This window comes from Phyllostomus discolor, chromosome 7, assembly GCF_004126475.2.
Source record: "Phyllostomus discolor isolate MPI-MPIP mPhyDis1 chromosome 7, mPhyDis1.pri.v3, whole genome shotgun sequence".
Taxonomy (NCBI): Eukaryota; Metazoa; Chordata; class Mammalia; order Chiroptera; family Phyllostomidae; genus Phyllostomus; species Phyllostomus discolor.
The window spans coordinates 26,443,674-26,456,804 of NC_040909.2; the positions used below are offsets into that span (position 1 = coordinate 26,443,674).

The 13,131-nt window shown below is 39.0% G+C and overlaps 1 protein-coding gene across 1 annotated transcript in view; it reads left to right on the top strand.

Annotated features, from left to right (window-relative positions):
* TBC1D5 (TBC1 domain family member 5) overlaps positions 1-13,131 on the top strand; it is a 482,939-nt gene that overhangs the window by 429,962 nt on the left and 39,846 nt on the right. The window contains exon 20 of the mRNA XM_028518682.2: positions 4,889-5,052. Within this exon, the coding sequence (XP_028374483.1) occupies positions 4,889-5,052 (164 nt within the window). The remainder of the gene's footprint in view (positions 1-4,888; positions 5,053-13,131) is intronic.

Consider the following 13,131-nt stretch of genomic DNA (forward strand, 5'->3'; position numbering starts at 1 on the left):
CTACATCATCTTGGAGTAAGAAATGCATTCCTAAGCAGAACCATAAAAACAAAAGCCATAAAGGAAAGTATGGACACGCACACGCATACACACAAAGGGCTGAGTGCCAGAATTTAGGAGGACCTCCCCTGAATCAGCTTCTTAAAATAAAAATGAGCAGAGATAGTTCAGATGGGACCTTCGGGTGGCCTACACAGCTAATGAGGCTGAATATTTTTCAACCTCCAGCCTCATTAGTTATCAGGAAACATCAAGCGAACATAATGAAGTTCTCCCTTCATCAGATTAACCAAATAAAAAATGAGATGAACGGACAAAGATATATCATGTTATATTTGCACATATATATATGAATATACATACACACATATATCTGTTAAAATCCTAGGGGAAAGCAATTTGGAATAATTTATGTAAATTTAAAATACAGTTAGACTTAGTTCCATTTATATAACTCTACCTAATAAAAATAACCAACTATTTGTACCTAAGGATGGACCTCTTTAGATTTTTAATTGTCATTTAGTTTGTAAAGGCAGAAAATTGGGAAAATTCTAAATGCCTTTTTTGGAAAGCTACAATTTTTTTTCCTTCACAGTCCTTAAAAAGAGTAAGACAGACTTTTGTATACAAGAAAGACAGATTTTCAAGACCCAAGTTCAGTCCAATAAGCAAGTCACAGAGGGAAGCACTTTTGGAAGGCAGAATAAGGATCTCTGAAAATGTCTCCACAGACAACAAGATCAGTGGCAAAAAATATCAGTCAGCTTTTTCCAGAACTCAGGAAATGAATCAAAGAATTGCAACAATTTGAGGAGTATCTATTCAAGAAAAAAATGGCTGGATCTCCATTAGAGCAGCATGATTTGTAGCTTTTTAACTTGCCTTATCCTTCTCTAGCCCTCCCCAGGTCTGCCATAGTCTTTATTAACCATCAGCCTTGTGACCACTGGAAGGGAAAAATGGACTTGGAGCACCCTAAAAGTCCCATTCCCCAGTAAATTGTAACTGTTTGACTTGTCCAGCAACTCCCCAGAAAAGCCTCATTCATAGGGCTTGTCTTTATTTGACCTTGTTCAGAATTCACTAAGAAAAACCCTATCCATAGGGCATCCATCGACAGTAATCGTGGAAATTACTTAACATCACAGCTGCCCAAGGCAGAAATGAAGCAAGAGGCTAACCAAAAATTTAACAGAAAAATCAGAGACTAGCCAAATCAAAGACCCATAGGGGTCTTTGAAAAGGTCCAGTATATTTCTGGGATTCTAGGACACACACAGGATTGTGCGCATGGCCAGAAGAGACTTGAGAATGGCATAATCTCTCAATTCTGGATGAACCCCGAGGCTCTGCATGTGCAGAAATGAAGGGTGAAGCAGCATTGTAAATCTCTGCTGGAGCATTGAAGGCATGTCCCGAAGCACACACAGATCCCCCACCAATGCCTTTGAGACTTGTTGGTTCAAGGCATTTAAGGAGAGGAAGTCTCTGTCTCTTACTGACCACTAACCAGCAGAGACTTCAGTGGCCAAAGAATATAACTTAGCAAAATTTGTTTTAAGGAAGTCACTAAAAAATAAAAAAGAAAAGCAAATCCAAGGGATAGGATGGGATCTAATTTCCAGTGCTGCCACATTATTTTATTAAATTATCCAGCTTTCAATGGAGATTCTGAAACATACAAAGAAACAGAAAAGTAGAAAGTATGGCTCATGTACATGGAAAAAAGCAGTCAATACAGACTACCCCTGAGGAAGCTGAGTGAGACACTGGACCTACAAAAGACTTTAAATCAGCTATTATAAATATCTTCAAAAAGCTAAAGGAAACTGTCTAAAGAACCAACAGAAAGTATGAGACCAATGTCTCACCAAATAGAGAATATTAATGAAGAGATAGTAATTTTTTAAAGAACCAAATAGATATTCTGGGGGTGAAAAGTGCAATAACTAAAATTTTAAAACTCACTACAGAGGATCAGTATCAGATTTGAGCTGACAGAAGAATCAGAACTTAAAGATATGTCAGTTGAGATTATCCAATCCAAAATAGAGAAAGATAAAAGAATGAAGAAAAATTATCAGAGCCTTAAAGACTTGCAGAACACATGAGTCATACCAATATACAGATGTTGGCAGTCAAGAAGGAGAGCAGAGCCCTGGCCAGTGTGGCTCAGTCGGCTGGGCACCATTACACAAAGCGAAAGGTCACGAGTTCGATTCCCGGTCCGTGTGCATACAAAAGGCAACCTATTCATATTTCTTTCACATATCAATGTTTCTCTTCCTCTCTTTCTCCCTCCCTTCCCTTTTCTCTAAAAACAAATAAGTAGATAGTTTTTTTAAAAAAAGAAGAGAGAAAGAGGCAAAAAGAATGTAGAAATGGTAGCTAAAATATTCCATTTTATGAAAAACATTATATATCTAAGAAGCTCAATTCACTCCAAGCAGGATAAACTCAAAGACATCCACACTTGGACACATCATAGGCAAACTTAAAAGTCAACAGCAGAGAGAGAACCTTGAAAGCAACAAGTAGAAAACAACTCATGGTATCCAAGGGAACCTCAATAATATCAACAGCTGATTTTTATCAAAACCGTGGAGGCCAGAAGGCAATAGGATGATATTATCAAAGTCATTTTTTAAAAAAAAAGACTGTCAACCAGTAATTCTATATCCAATAAAACTATCCTTCAAAAAAGATGGAAAATTAAGACAACCACAGATAAAGACAGAATTCACTGCTAGCAAAACTGTCCTCAGCCCTGGGACCAGTTCTCCCCTCTGCTTTCCTAACCTCAGGGTTACTGCCCTTCAAGGGTCAACAACAGTATCATCCATACAGGTTGACACAGAAGTGCACAAGGTTTTCTTAGGGAATAACAGAACTGTGGAAGGAGAAGGGGAGGACGTACAACTGGGCAAGTGGACATTGTCAGACTGTGGTGCAGACATCACAAAAGTCTCTGCAAACTGAACAAGAAACTCTGGAGCCAAGATTTCCGATTAGAAAGCCCTTTGTTGGGTAGAAATGGGCAGGCTCTTTGGTGCCAATCACTAGCTGGGAAATGTGAAAACTGACTTTATAAAAAAGAGCAACTTTATTAAGATATAATTCATATATCATAAAATTCACCTTTAATTCAGTGGATTTTAGTACATTCATAGAGAATGCTCAGCCATCACCAGCATCCAACTTTAGAATACTTGGGGTTAAACTTGACTCCCCTCTTTTTCTCATACCCCTAATTTTTCCTCAGTAAATCCACTCAGTTTTGTCCAGAATCTGACCTCTTCTCACCACCAAGGTCTGATCATTCTGCTTACTTAGAGTTTTGCAGTGGCAAAAAACTGATTTCTCTGCTTTCGTTTTTGCCTCTCCTGCCCCTAATTCTGTTCTCACCAGGCAGCCAGAGTGATCCTTTTCAAAGTAAGTCCAATCATGTCACTTATCTGCTCGAATCCTGTATTGGCTTCCAGTGGCTTCCCTTCTCAGCAAAAGTAACCAAAATCACCTATAAACCACCACCTGATCTGATCCCCTGCTTGCTCTCAGACCTCCTCTCCTACCCCTCGCCCCTTCATTCTTAGCTGTAGCCACACCAGCCACCTTGCTGTTCCTTGAAAACCCAAAGGTCTTGCTTGGGGCATTTGTGCTTGCTCCTCCATGTTACCTGCAAAGCTGGTGTTTCACCTTCCAGTTTTTGCTCATTTGTCAGTTCACCTCAATACTCAGTGACACCTGTCCTGACCATACTATTTAAGGTTGCAACACATTCCTCTACCACATTCTCCTTTTCTGCTTTGTTTTTCTCCACAGCACTTACTACCATCTAAAATCATATATATTTTACTAATGTACAGGGTAGGACAAAAGTAGATGACAGTTATAAGTATGCAAAACACAGTTTCTTCTTGTATTATTATTTACTAATTATCATACTATTTTCCATATGAGGAACTGTAAACCTACTTTTGCCCCACCCTGTACTTGGCTGTCTCCCCCTCCCTAGAAAGTACCCTCCCTGAAGGATAGGACTTTTTTATGTCACTAGTTTCTACTGTCTCCCCACAACCAAAATTGTCTAGCACTTACTGGACCTTCAGGTACTAATGGTTGAATGGATGGATGCAGCAGGTATTTTGCTAGGTCCTTAAGTTCTCATAACAATCTTATGGGAGTCGCCCCATTTATTAGTGAGACCTGCATGGGTCTGGCTGTGGCTCATCCTGTAGACCTGACTTCCCCACCGCGCTGCCTTTTCAGCAGGACTTGCTAGAGCCCTTGCTCCTGACTGAGGGAGCTTTATGGAGCATTGTTGGAGATCACAGATGCATCCACTCTCATACAGGGGCCAGTCTAGAAAGAGGCCCTGTGAGCCAGCACCTTGTCCCTGTTTCTAGATGCTTCTACCAGAGGCTAAGGCAGCCATGTATCTGTCCTGCAGTTAATGAAAAGGAAAAAGACCCTTTTGAAAAATTGCTGAAGGATTTCAATTTTTTTATATTACTAGTATAATGTACACTGCAACAGTCTCCAGTTTCCATTATTAAGGATGATTCTATTACTGAGGGTCCAGTCTTTTAACCTATGATTTCTAAAAACTGAATTGTTTATGTTTTATATGCATGCGACACTTGGGACTACTGTAGTATAAATTACACGTAGAAAACTATTGCCTATTTCATGTTTCAGAAACTTGGCAGCTACGCTGGCACATAAAAATGTATGCATTTTAATGTTCCATGCTGTCATGTTGTCGACAGGGTGAATGAACAAAGAGGTATCATGATTACTAAGAACAGTAAGTTCAGTAGCTACTAAGTTCAGTAGCTTAGTGAAAGAGTGGCGTTTCATTATTGCTCCTTAATTTTTCTTACAGGACAAAGTTCTAAAAACATCAGTTCATCCCCAAGCATTGAGAGTTTGCCTGGAGGCAGAGAAACCACTGGCTCCCCACCTTTGTCTGCTACTAAAAAGGATTCCTTCTTCAGCACCATCTCACGTTCCCGCTCACACAGCAAAACTATGGGCAGGAAAGAATCTGTAAGTCTTTAGCAATGGTTTTCTTGTTATCCCTCATTTTCCTCTAGAGGGATGCATTTGTTGAAGCTTCTTATAAAGCTCTTAAAATTTTTACAGACTAAAATGAATTACTCATCAAAAATAACTTGGGTATTTTAAGGCTGTGTGTATATTACACCGGGGTGGAGGGGGAATGTAGCATCAATTTAAAATAAGTTAAATCCCAAATCTCAGTCCTTTTTCCCCCTAAAAATGCCTTCTTATCAAAGCCTGTGTTTTTCCCTAAAATATAGCAAATAGCATTATACCAAATAGGTTAAGACACTAAAACAAACCAAGCTGTTTTTTAAGTTTCAAGTATTTCTTGAAATTTAAAATAATTATTTAACCACTTATTTAAAAAAAGTTATACAAATTAAATTTAAACTATGGTATGTTGGTAGTTGTTCTCTAAAAGTCTTTGTAGACATTACTCAAAATAATCTATCTAAAGCGAATCTACTACTTTAAAAAAAACGTGGTTGTGTCTGAAATTGTTTAAGCCAAATCACAATAAATAAAACATTTAGCCATATTTTATAGCTAGTGTAACACAGTTTTCTACTATGAAGAATTCATCTGTCCATTGGAAGAAGATAGAAATTTAAGGTCTTGCAAGAAAGAGTCTAGCTGTTGCTGAAATAGTCCAAAAGTAGGGGGGAAAAATTGAACTTTTGAGGGATAATTGTTAACGGTGTGTAGAATAGGTGACAACATGGTATCTGTGTGTATGCCTGTGATGACGATGGGCCAGACGCTCAGCTCCATGGTGCTTGAGCCACTTCATCTGCAAATCAAACCACATACTTCGCTCTCTGAAGGGAAGAGTTCTTTACATCCTCTCTTGGGGTCCTTCTCAGCGGGTAGGAACTGTGATCCTCTGATTTGTGGAAGAGCAGAATGGAACTTTCATTTAGAGATGGCAGCTTAATGCAGGCAGTCAGCTCTGCTCCCTCTCAAATCCCACTCCAGGGGTAGTCAGGGTGGTTAAGGTAAACCCTTGAGGAATAAGAAAGCAGAAGAGAAGGCAACGACAACAAACTTTTAACCGACTTAGCAGCCTAAGGAAGCTGAATGCCAAGTCAGTAGTAGGTAAAAACCAAAAAGCAACTTGATTTGGAGTTAAAATCTGGAAGCTCGGGAACTGGAAATGGAGTGAAGGTGGAACTGAAGACATGAGGATTGGTCAGAAGTTGCTTCAAAAAGTAGTTAGACTCCCTTCCCCACCCTGGCAGAAGACTGGAGGTTTAACTCTTTGGACTGAGCAAGATCCGGCACATTCTAGTGTGGCATCACCGTACTGGACAAGGAGCGGTGGATATGTTTACTGAATTTGAGGGTGCAGGCCTTACCCCACTTGCTTCCCAGAATCCCACTCTGTTTGTCCCTCCAGGCAGGAGGAGTATTCTCTAAGCAGAAGTGACAAATGAAAAAACAAGCAAACATTCTGAACTTAGTGGTTTTTCAGAGAAACAGCCAGTTTACCTTCAGTGAATCACAGCTCCTCCAAACACAGACCTTTCACTTAACTTTTAGTTTATACTGTTGTGTGCGATCAAGACAGCCAGGGATCACCAGATACTCACAGGGAGCATGTGATGGTGACAGACAAAAACAAATAGGAAAAAAAGTATCATTTCTATCTACATTTTGCTGTTTTCATGTGAGTACCTGGTAGACAGTAATTAAGTAAAAATAACTCAAATTAAGCTCTGGACAAGTTATTTACCTTTGATTACAAAATAGTCAATAATGATATTAGCATGAAATACCTCACTTTAAAAATATCATTCTTTTGAAATTCATTTTCTCAGTGACTCTTTAGGTAAAAACAAAATAATAAAATGCTATTAAACAAAAATGCCACTGGGAGGAAACAAGTCTATGCAGGAGTAGAATGCTTCAGAAAAAATACTCATTCATAAAACAACCACAACTTCATTAGAAGTTCATTAGAAGATCATTAGAAATTAAAATACAGTATCTACAAGGTAAAACCCCAATAGAAAAGTTGGAAGATAAAATTGAGGAAGTCTCCGCAGAAAATAGAATATAGACAGAAATGGAAGGTAAGAAAAACATATATAGAACCAAGCCCAGCGATTCAAAATCTATAAAACAGGAATTCCAGAAAGACTGAACAGATAAAATGAAGGAAACAGTCAGAAATACAATTCAATAAAGATTTCCACTAATGAAAGACCTGAAAAAGTCCATGGAATTGTCCCACACAAGTAAATATAACCCACTCGCAGACCCATCACTGAAAAAGTTCAGAACTCTGGAAACACGGTGACATCCTACAAACTTGTAGAACTGGGTGAAAAGAAAGATTTCCAACAAAGGATGGAGAATTACCAAAGCTACACATTTCCCGCAGCCACACCAGAAACAAGGCAGTGGAAGAATGTCTTCAGGGGTCTGAGAGAAAATGACTTCCCACCTACATTCAACACTTAACCAAACCAGTTAAATGTGAGGATAGAGTCAAGCCACTTTCAGACATTCAGGAGTCCTAAAATGTATTCCCGTGCACCTCAGAATCCACTGGAGGGTTTGTGCTACAAAAGTGAGGACAAACTCGAAGGATGAGGAGTGCCTGAGAACAAGTGAACAGATCATCCAGAGCAAGACAAAGTTATTCCCCAGATGGTACTGTAGGGAGATCCCCAGACCACTCGGGGAGCACAGCTACTTAGCAGGTCAAGAGAGTAGCAGCCAACCCAGATTGAGGCAAGTTAGAAGGTTCCAGAAAGTTTTCTCCAAAAAGATGAAATTATAAGAATAACTAATATATTTGCACAAATTGAGAAATATGTAAAAAATAAAATAGCTACAGGAAAAGGAAGGTAGGTTATGATAAACCTTGTAAGCGAGCCAAGGCTATGGTTTATGTAGACAGCATAATGTCAAGCTAGTGACTGTTAATCTAATCCAAGTCACGATAAAATTCAAGGAAACAGAGTGTAAGGACTGTGTGTTTGCAGGCAGAGGGGAGGGAACAGGTGGTCCGTGGTCATTAGAACGAAATCCTCATCTTCCACAGTGCAAAATTAGTGTATGAGGAGGAACCCCAAAAAACAATTTATTTATTAAAATTGTGTACTTATTTTTACATGTTGAAACTTCAGTCACCTTCAAAGCGCTCTCCATTTGATGCAATACACCTATGGAGACCTTTTTTCCACTGCTCAGAACAGTTGTGCAGCTCGTCATTTTTGATGCCTCTTAGTGCTTCTGCCATTTTTTGTTTCACCTGTTCCACATCAGCAAAATGTTTCCCTTTGAGTACTTTTCCATCCAGGGAAACAAAAAAGTTGCTTTGGGTGAATAAGGCGGGTGGGGCATGGGGGTCATGCCATTTTTGGTCAAAAACTGCTGGACACTCAGCGCTCTGTGGGCAGGTGTGCTCATAAATCACCCATCATGAAATAGGCAAAAACGTTCAAGGACTCTTCAAAAAAATTCATTGAAGCTGAGCGCAGCCTCTCACAACACCACCAACTGGTACACTGATACAGATGAGTTCCTAGAATACTCACCTTGGGGGTAAGCCTGTACTACAAGGGGCTTCCTACAGATTATCTGGGTTTTGGGGGGTCCTCCCTTGTATTTGGGGGTACTCTAGAACATCGATTTTCAACCTTTTCCATCTCATCACACATACAAACTAATTACTAAAATTCTACAGCACACACAAAAAATACTATTTTTTACCAGTCTAAGAGGAGGTGTAATTTTGATTGATTTACAAAAAAATTACTTTTTTGCTCCAAAGTGACTTTTTTAAAAATCAGGTCTATACTTATATAGAAGGATTTCTGGTACCAAGAATTAACCAATGAGATGCAACTTTGTTATGTGACCTATCTATTTATGGTTTAAGGCAGAGCATTCACAGCAGACACTATTGTTGTGTTGGCCGCTGTCAGCTTTTTATTTGACAGTCTGAGGGAAAAGAGGTCATTGCCCCTGACTAAATAGTCAGGTACTGCATGTTTTATAAATTCTGGCGGCACACCAGTTGAAAATCACTGCTCTAGAAAAATCAAGAAGTAGCCATATAAGCTGGAGACACAGAGATGAAAAAAATGGGTAAAAGAATTGAAAGTGGTTACTTCTGGAGTACAGGAAGTGTGGAGGGTGGGGCAGTGTGAACTGTTTTTCATAACAAGCCTTTTAGGGCCGCTTGGCTCTTCAAAGTGTTACATATAAAACTTAGTTTAAAAATAATAACCTCAAGTTACAACAAAAATAGAATGTATTGACATAATAAGTTAGGAGATGCCTGCCCGTACAAAGAGCATGTCTGTGAAGAGTCAGAATAAGGGATAACAAATGGGAAAGGCATATGGAGAGATGTTTCATTTGCATTATCGTACTTTGGTGGCATATGGATTAGTCTACAATACCAATTAGTTACTTTTCTTTATGGTGATGCTGTGACTTACCACTGAGAAGTGGAGCAAAAATAGAAATAAGAGTGAGTCTCACCCTCCACATAGACCTGCTGTGAAGCAACAAACAGAATGCCAAATTGTTATTCAAAATTTAATCTATTTCCTAGCTTGCGGAAAGTATGCAGGCAGAAATTTTCAAGAAAAAGCTGTGTTTTTCCGAGAAATGGGCTAGCTTACTATTTTATGAAATAATGTATTGCAGTCAGTGCTCTTCACCTAATCCAGTTTTCCCTCATTCTAGACACTGATAGAATTGGACCTCCTGGTCCCCTGTGACCTGTCACAGCCATGTGACTAGTTCTGTCCAGTGAGTTGTGAGTGGAAGTCATATGTTTGTATTGTTACTGCAAGCCCCTCCCTAGCACTCTCTTTCCCTCTGCCCCATGAACAGAGTGGACTCTGTTCATACATGGAGCATGAATGAGGAAAAACCTTTATTAATTTAAGGTAAAAGTATTGCTTATCACAGCATAACAGTTCACAGTTGGAACACATTCAGGCTCATAACTGGGAATCATTCTCCCATGGGAACCACGTCCCAGTCCTACCCCCACGCCCCCGAGTGGTCCCAGCAGCACCAGGGCCTGTGACTGGGCACATGTCATCTCCAGCCCCACTTCGCTTGCATTTCCAGCCCAGTACGGTGTGACACAGGGGTATTCCATGTGCTCAGAAATGTTCAAGGTAGTTTTTCATTAACATCATCAATATCAGTTTTCACACAGCAAGTGGCCAAAATTGAAGCAAAGACACCTCTTTCTTTGGGTCCCAATGCTTTATGACGTGTCCATTTGCCCATATGACATGTTGCAAATTTCAAGACTCAGATGATATTTTAAAGTAGCTCAGGGTCAAGAAACTGTTTATGTCAGTTAAGAAAAGGATGAAATGGCAGTTGAAAGAGATATTAAAACAAAAATAATCTACTAGTGGTTCTCAACCTAAGTGTAGCTAAATCTGCTTATGTTTCTAATCTAATGATTGAGAAATGATTTTCAAAATCGGTATAGTCATGACATATTCTGGACAAGTGTCATATACTCATATTAAGTCTCAGAACTTATTTCCTTTCAGTATTGCCTCTTCATGTATCAAATAAAGCCTTTCTGTAACCCACGGGCTATCTTTAGGTGAAATTGTACACATCTATTCCTGTTGACACCTCTGATGTGGCCATATAATAGAAGTACAATTCAGCTAAGTCTTTACAGAGGTAACTAAGTAAGTCTTGTGCCATATGTTTATAAAAGACATCATTATGCTTCTTTTCTGAAATGTGAGCAAACCAGCAGGAAATTTTAAAAATGACCTTACTTCACAGTCAGCACTGGTGTTGATTTGAGGATTGGTATTTGCTCAGGAAGACAGCTCTCCCTCTGCTTTGTTTCACCAAAAAAAAAGCCTGTAGGGTTCACCTAACTCAGACCCAGATTTTAATCAAGCTCTGATTTTTTTAGTCTTCAAGACAGAAATTCAAAATTTTTATAATTTTTATTTTTCATGCTTTATTTTGTGTAATGTAAATAACATCCAGTACTTACTTTTCTAGAAATCTATTTCAGCTGGTCATTCATATGACTGTTAAATAATTTTTTACTTATTTCAGTACTGTTAAATGTTCTGCCAGCTCAATTATTGCCAAATCATTTTCCAAATCACTTCCTTTGCTAAGGTTAAAAAAGAGGGAAAATACTAAATAATAAGAAAACCTTTAAAATCAATTTGTGTATGTGATAAGTTCTAATATTTAAGCACATCAGCCAATTAAAAGATTTTTTAAATGTTCCTTATTAACTGCAAGACATTTTTCTGTGCTTTGTGATGATTACATACCAATCTCTAAAGCTCTAAACATGTCTATTCAGAATCCCCTCTAAGCCACAGGAAATCAGAGCTGTCTGAGCTGGAAATCCGAACATAAAACAGGATGTGTAGTGAAGTAAAAACCACCTGCTGGCTCACACCACCCCTGGGGGTGCTCATCCTGTGTTTCTGTGACCCCTGCAGGCACTGCGCTCATCATTGCCGTTTGGTAGTTCGAATGTATACCGTGGCCATACTAACAGAATTTGTTTTTATAATATTCATTGGCCTGTTCCTTATCATGACAAAATAACAAAAAGTGTCAGATGAATGAGAACAAATTTGAAAGCAGACTCATATTTGCTTGTGGAAGTACAACCTGCACATTACCTAATCCACTGGAGGTCATATTCTAGAAACTGGAATTTAAGACATAATTTTTTAAGAACTATGAGACAGCCCTGGCTGGTATAGCTTAGTGGATTGAGTGTGGGCTGTGAACCAAAGGGTTGCCGGTTTGATTCCCAGTCATGACACATGCCTGGGTTGTGGGCCAGGTCCCCAGTCGGGGCCACGTGACAGACATCCACACATTGTTGTTTCTCTCCTTCTCTTTCTCTCTCCCTTCCCCTCTCTCTAAAAATAAATAAATTTTTTTAAAGAATTATGAGAGAGCAGTCCCAATGAGGGCACTTACAGTGAAACTGGAAGAGGGGGAAATATATCAACAGTTAAGTAATAATTAAATAAAAATATAACTCATCATCATGAGCGGTGGTGTATGGTTAAATGCCTTATAAACAGTAAAGATCATAAAGCATGTGGATTCAGAAGACGGACCACCATGTGGTCTTCACGTGAGAGATCAGACTTGAACCACAAACATATTTCTTTCCATTAAATGCAGCCATTGTTTTCCCTTACGAATATCCAGCAGCTTCCTAGGACTGATGGAGTGGTGGTGGGTATCAAGTAGGCAGTCAGCAGTGTTTGCTGTAGGTCTTCTTCCTCACGTCCTCTGGCAGGATGTAGAGTGGTTGGGATTATATCAAGTTGCTTTTGGAAAAAAATAAGAGAAATTGTCATCTTAAACAAGGAAATTTGTTGTGTATTATTTCAAATAACAAGAGTCCTGAGATAGGCAGGTCTAGAGTTGGATAATTCATCTGTTCATTAACATCACCGTCTTTCTATTCTACCATCGTTAGTATTTTGGCTTTGTTCTCAACTCACTCCCATCGTGTTCTCAAGAGGGCTGCTGCAGAGCTGGGTATCGGCCCTGTCATGCCTCCTGTCACCCTCCTCACTCATACACATCTTCTAGAGGAACTCTAGTTGGACATTCCCCAATAGGCTTTCCCTCCTATCTCATTGGCCAGAATAAACCCCATGCCCCCTCCCACACCAATCTGTGGTACAAGCAAAGGTTTAGGGAAGTCCATGACAGTGCGAAAAGGTGGTAGGGGCATATGACTGACACATGGTAACATACTTCCTGAGAACACATGGTATGTGGGAAGTATCGATCATAATGTATTTCTTTACAGGGTTCTGTACAGAATTGAAACCTGGCATCTAGAGTTTATCTAATTATAGAATTTTTTTCAATTCATAAATACATATTTGAAATCTTTCAGTTTAATCAATAATATTGATGATAACTGCATTCAAATACAGTGCTATTTAAAATAACCATTTCTGTTTAACACAGCGTATTAAAATGAATTTAGACATCTACAATTTTTCTTAGTTCAAGTCTCATGATAGGAATTTTAATCGAAACCTAAATTGAACTCAT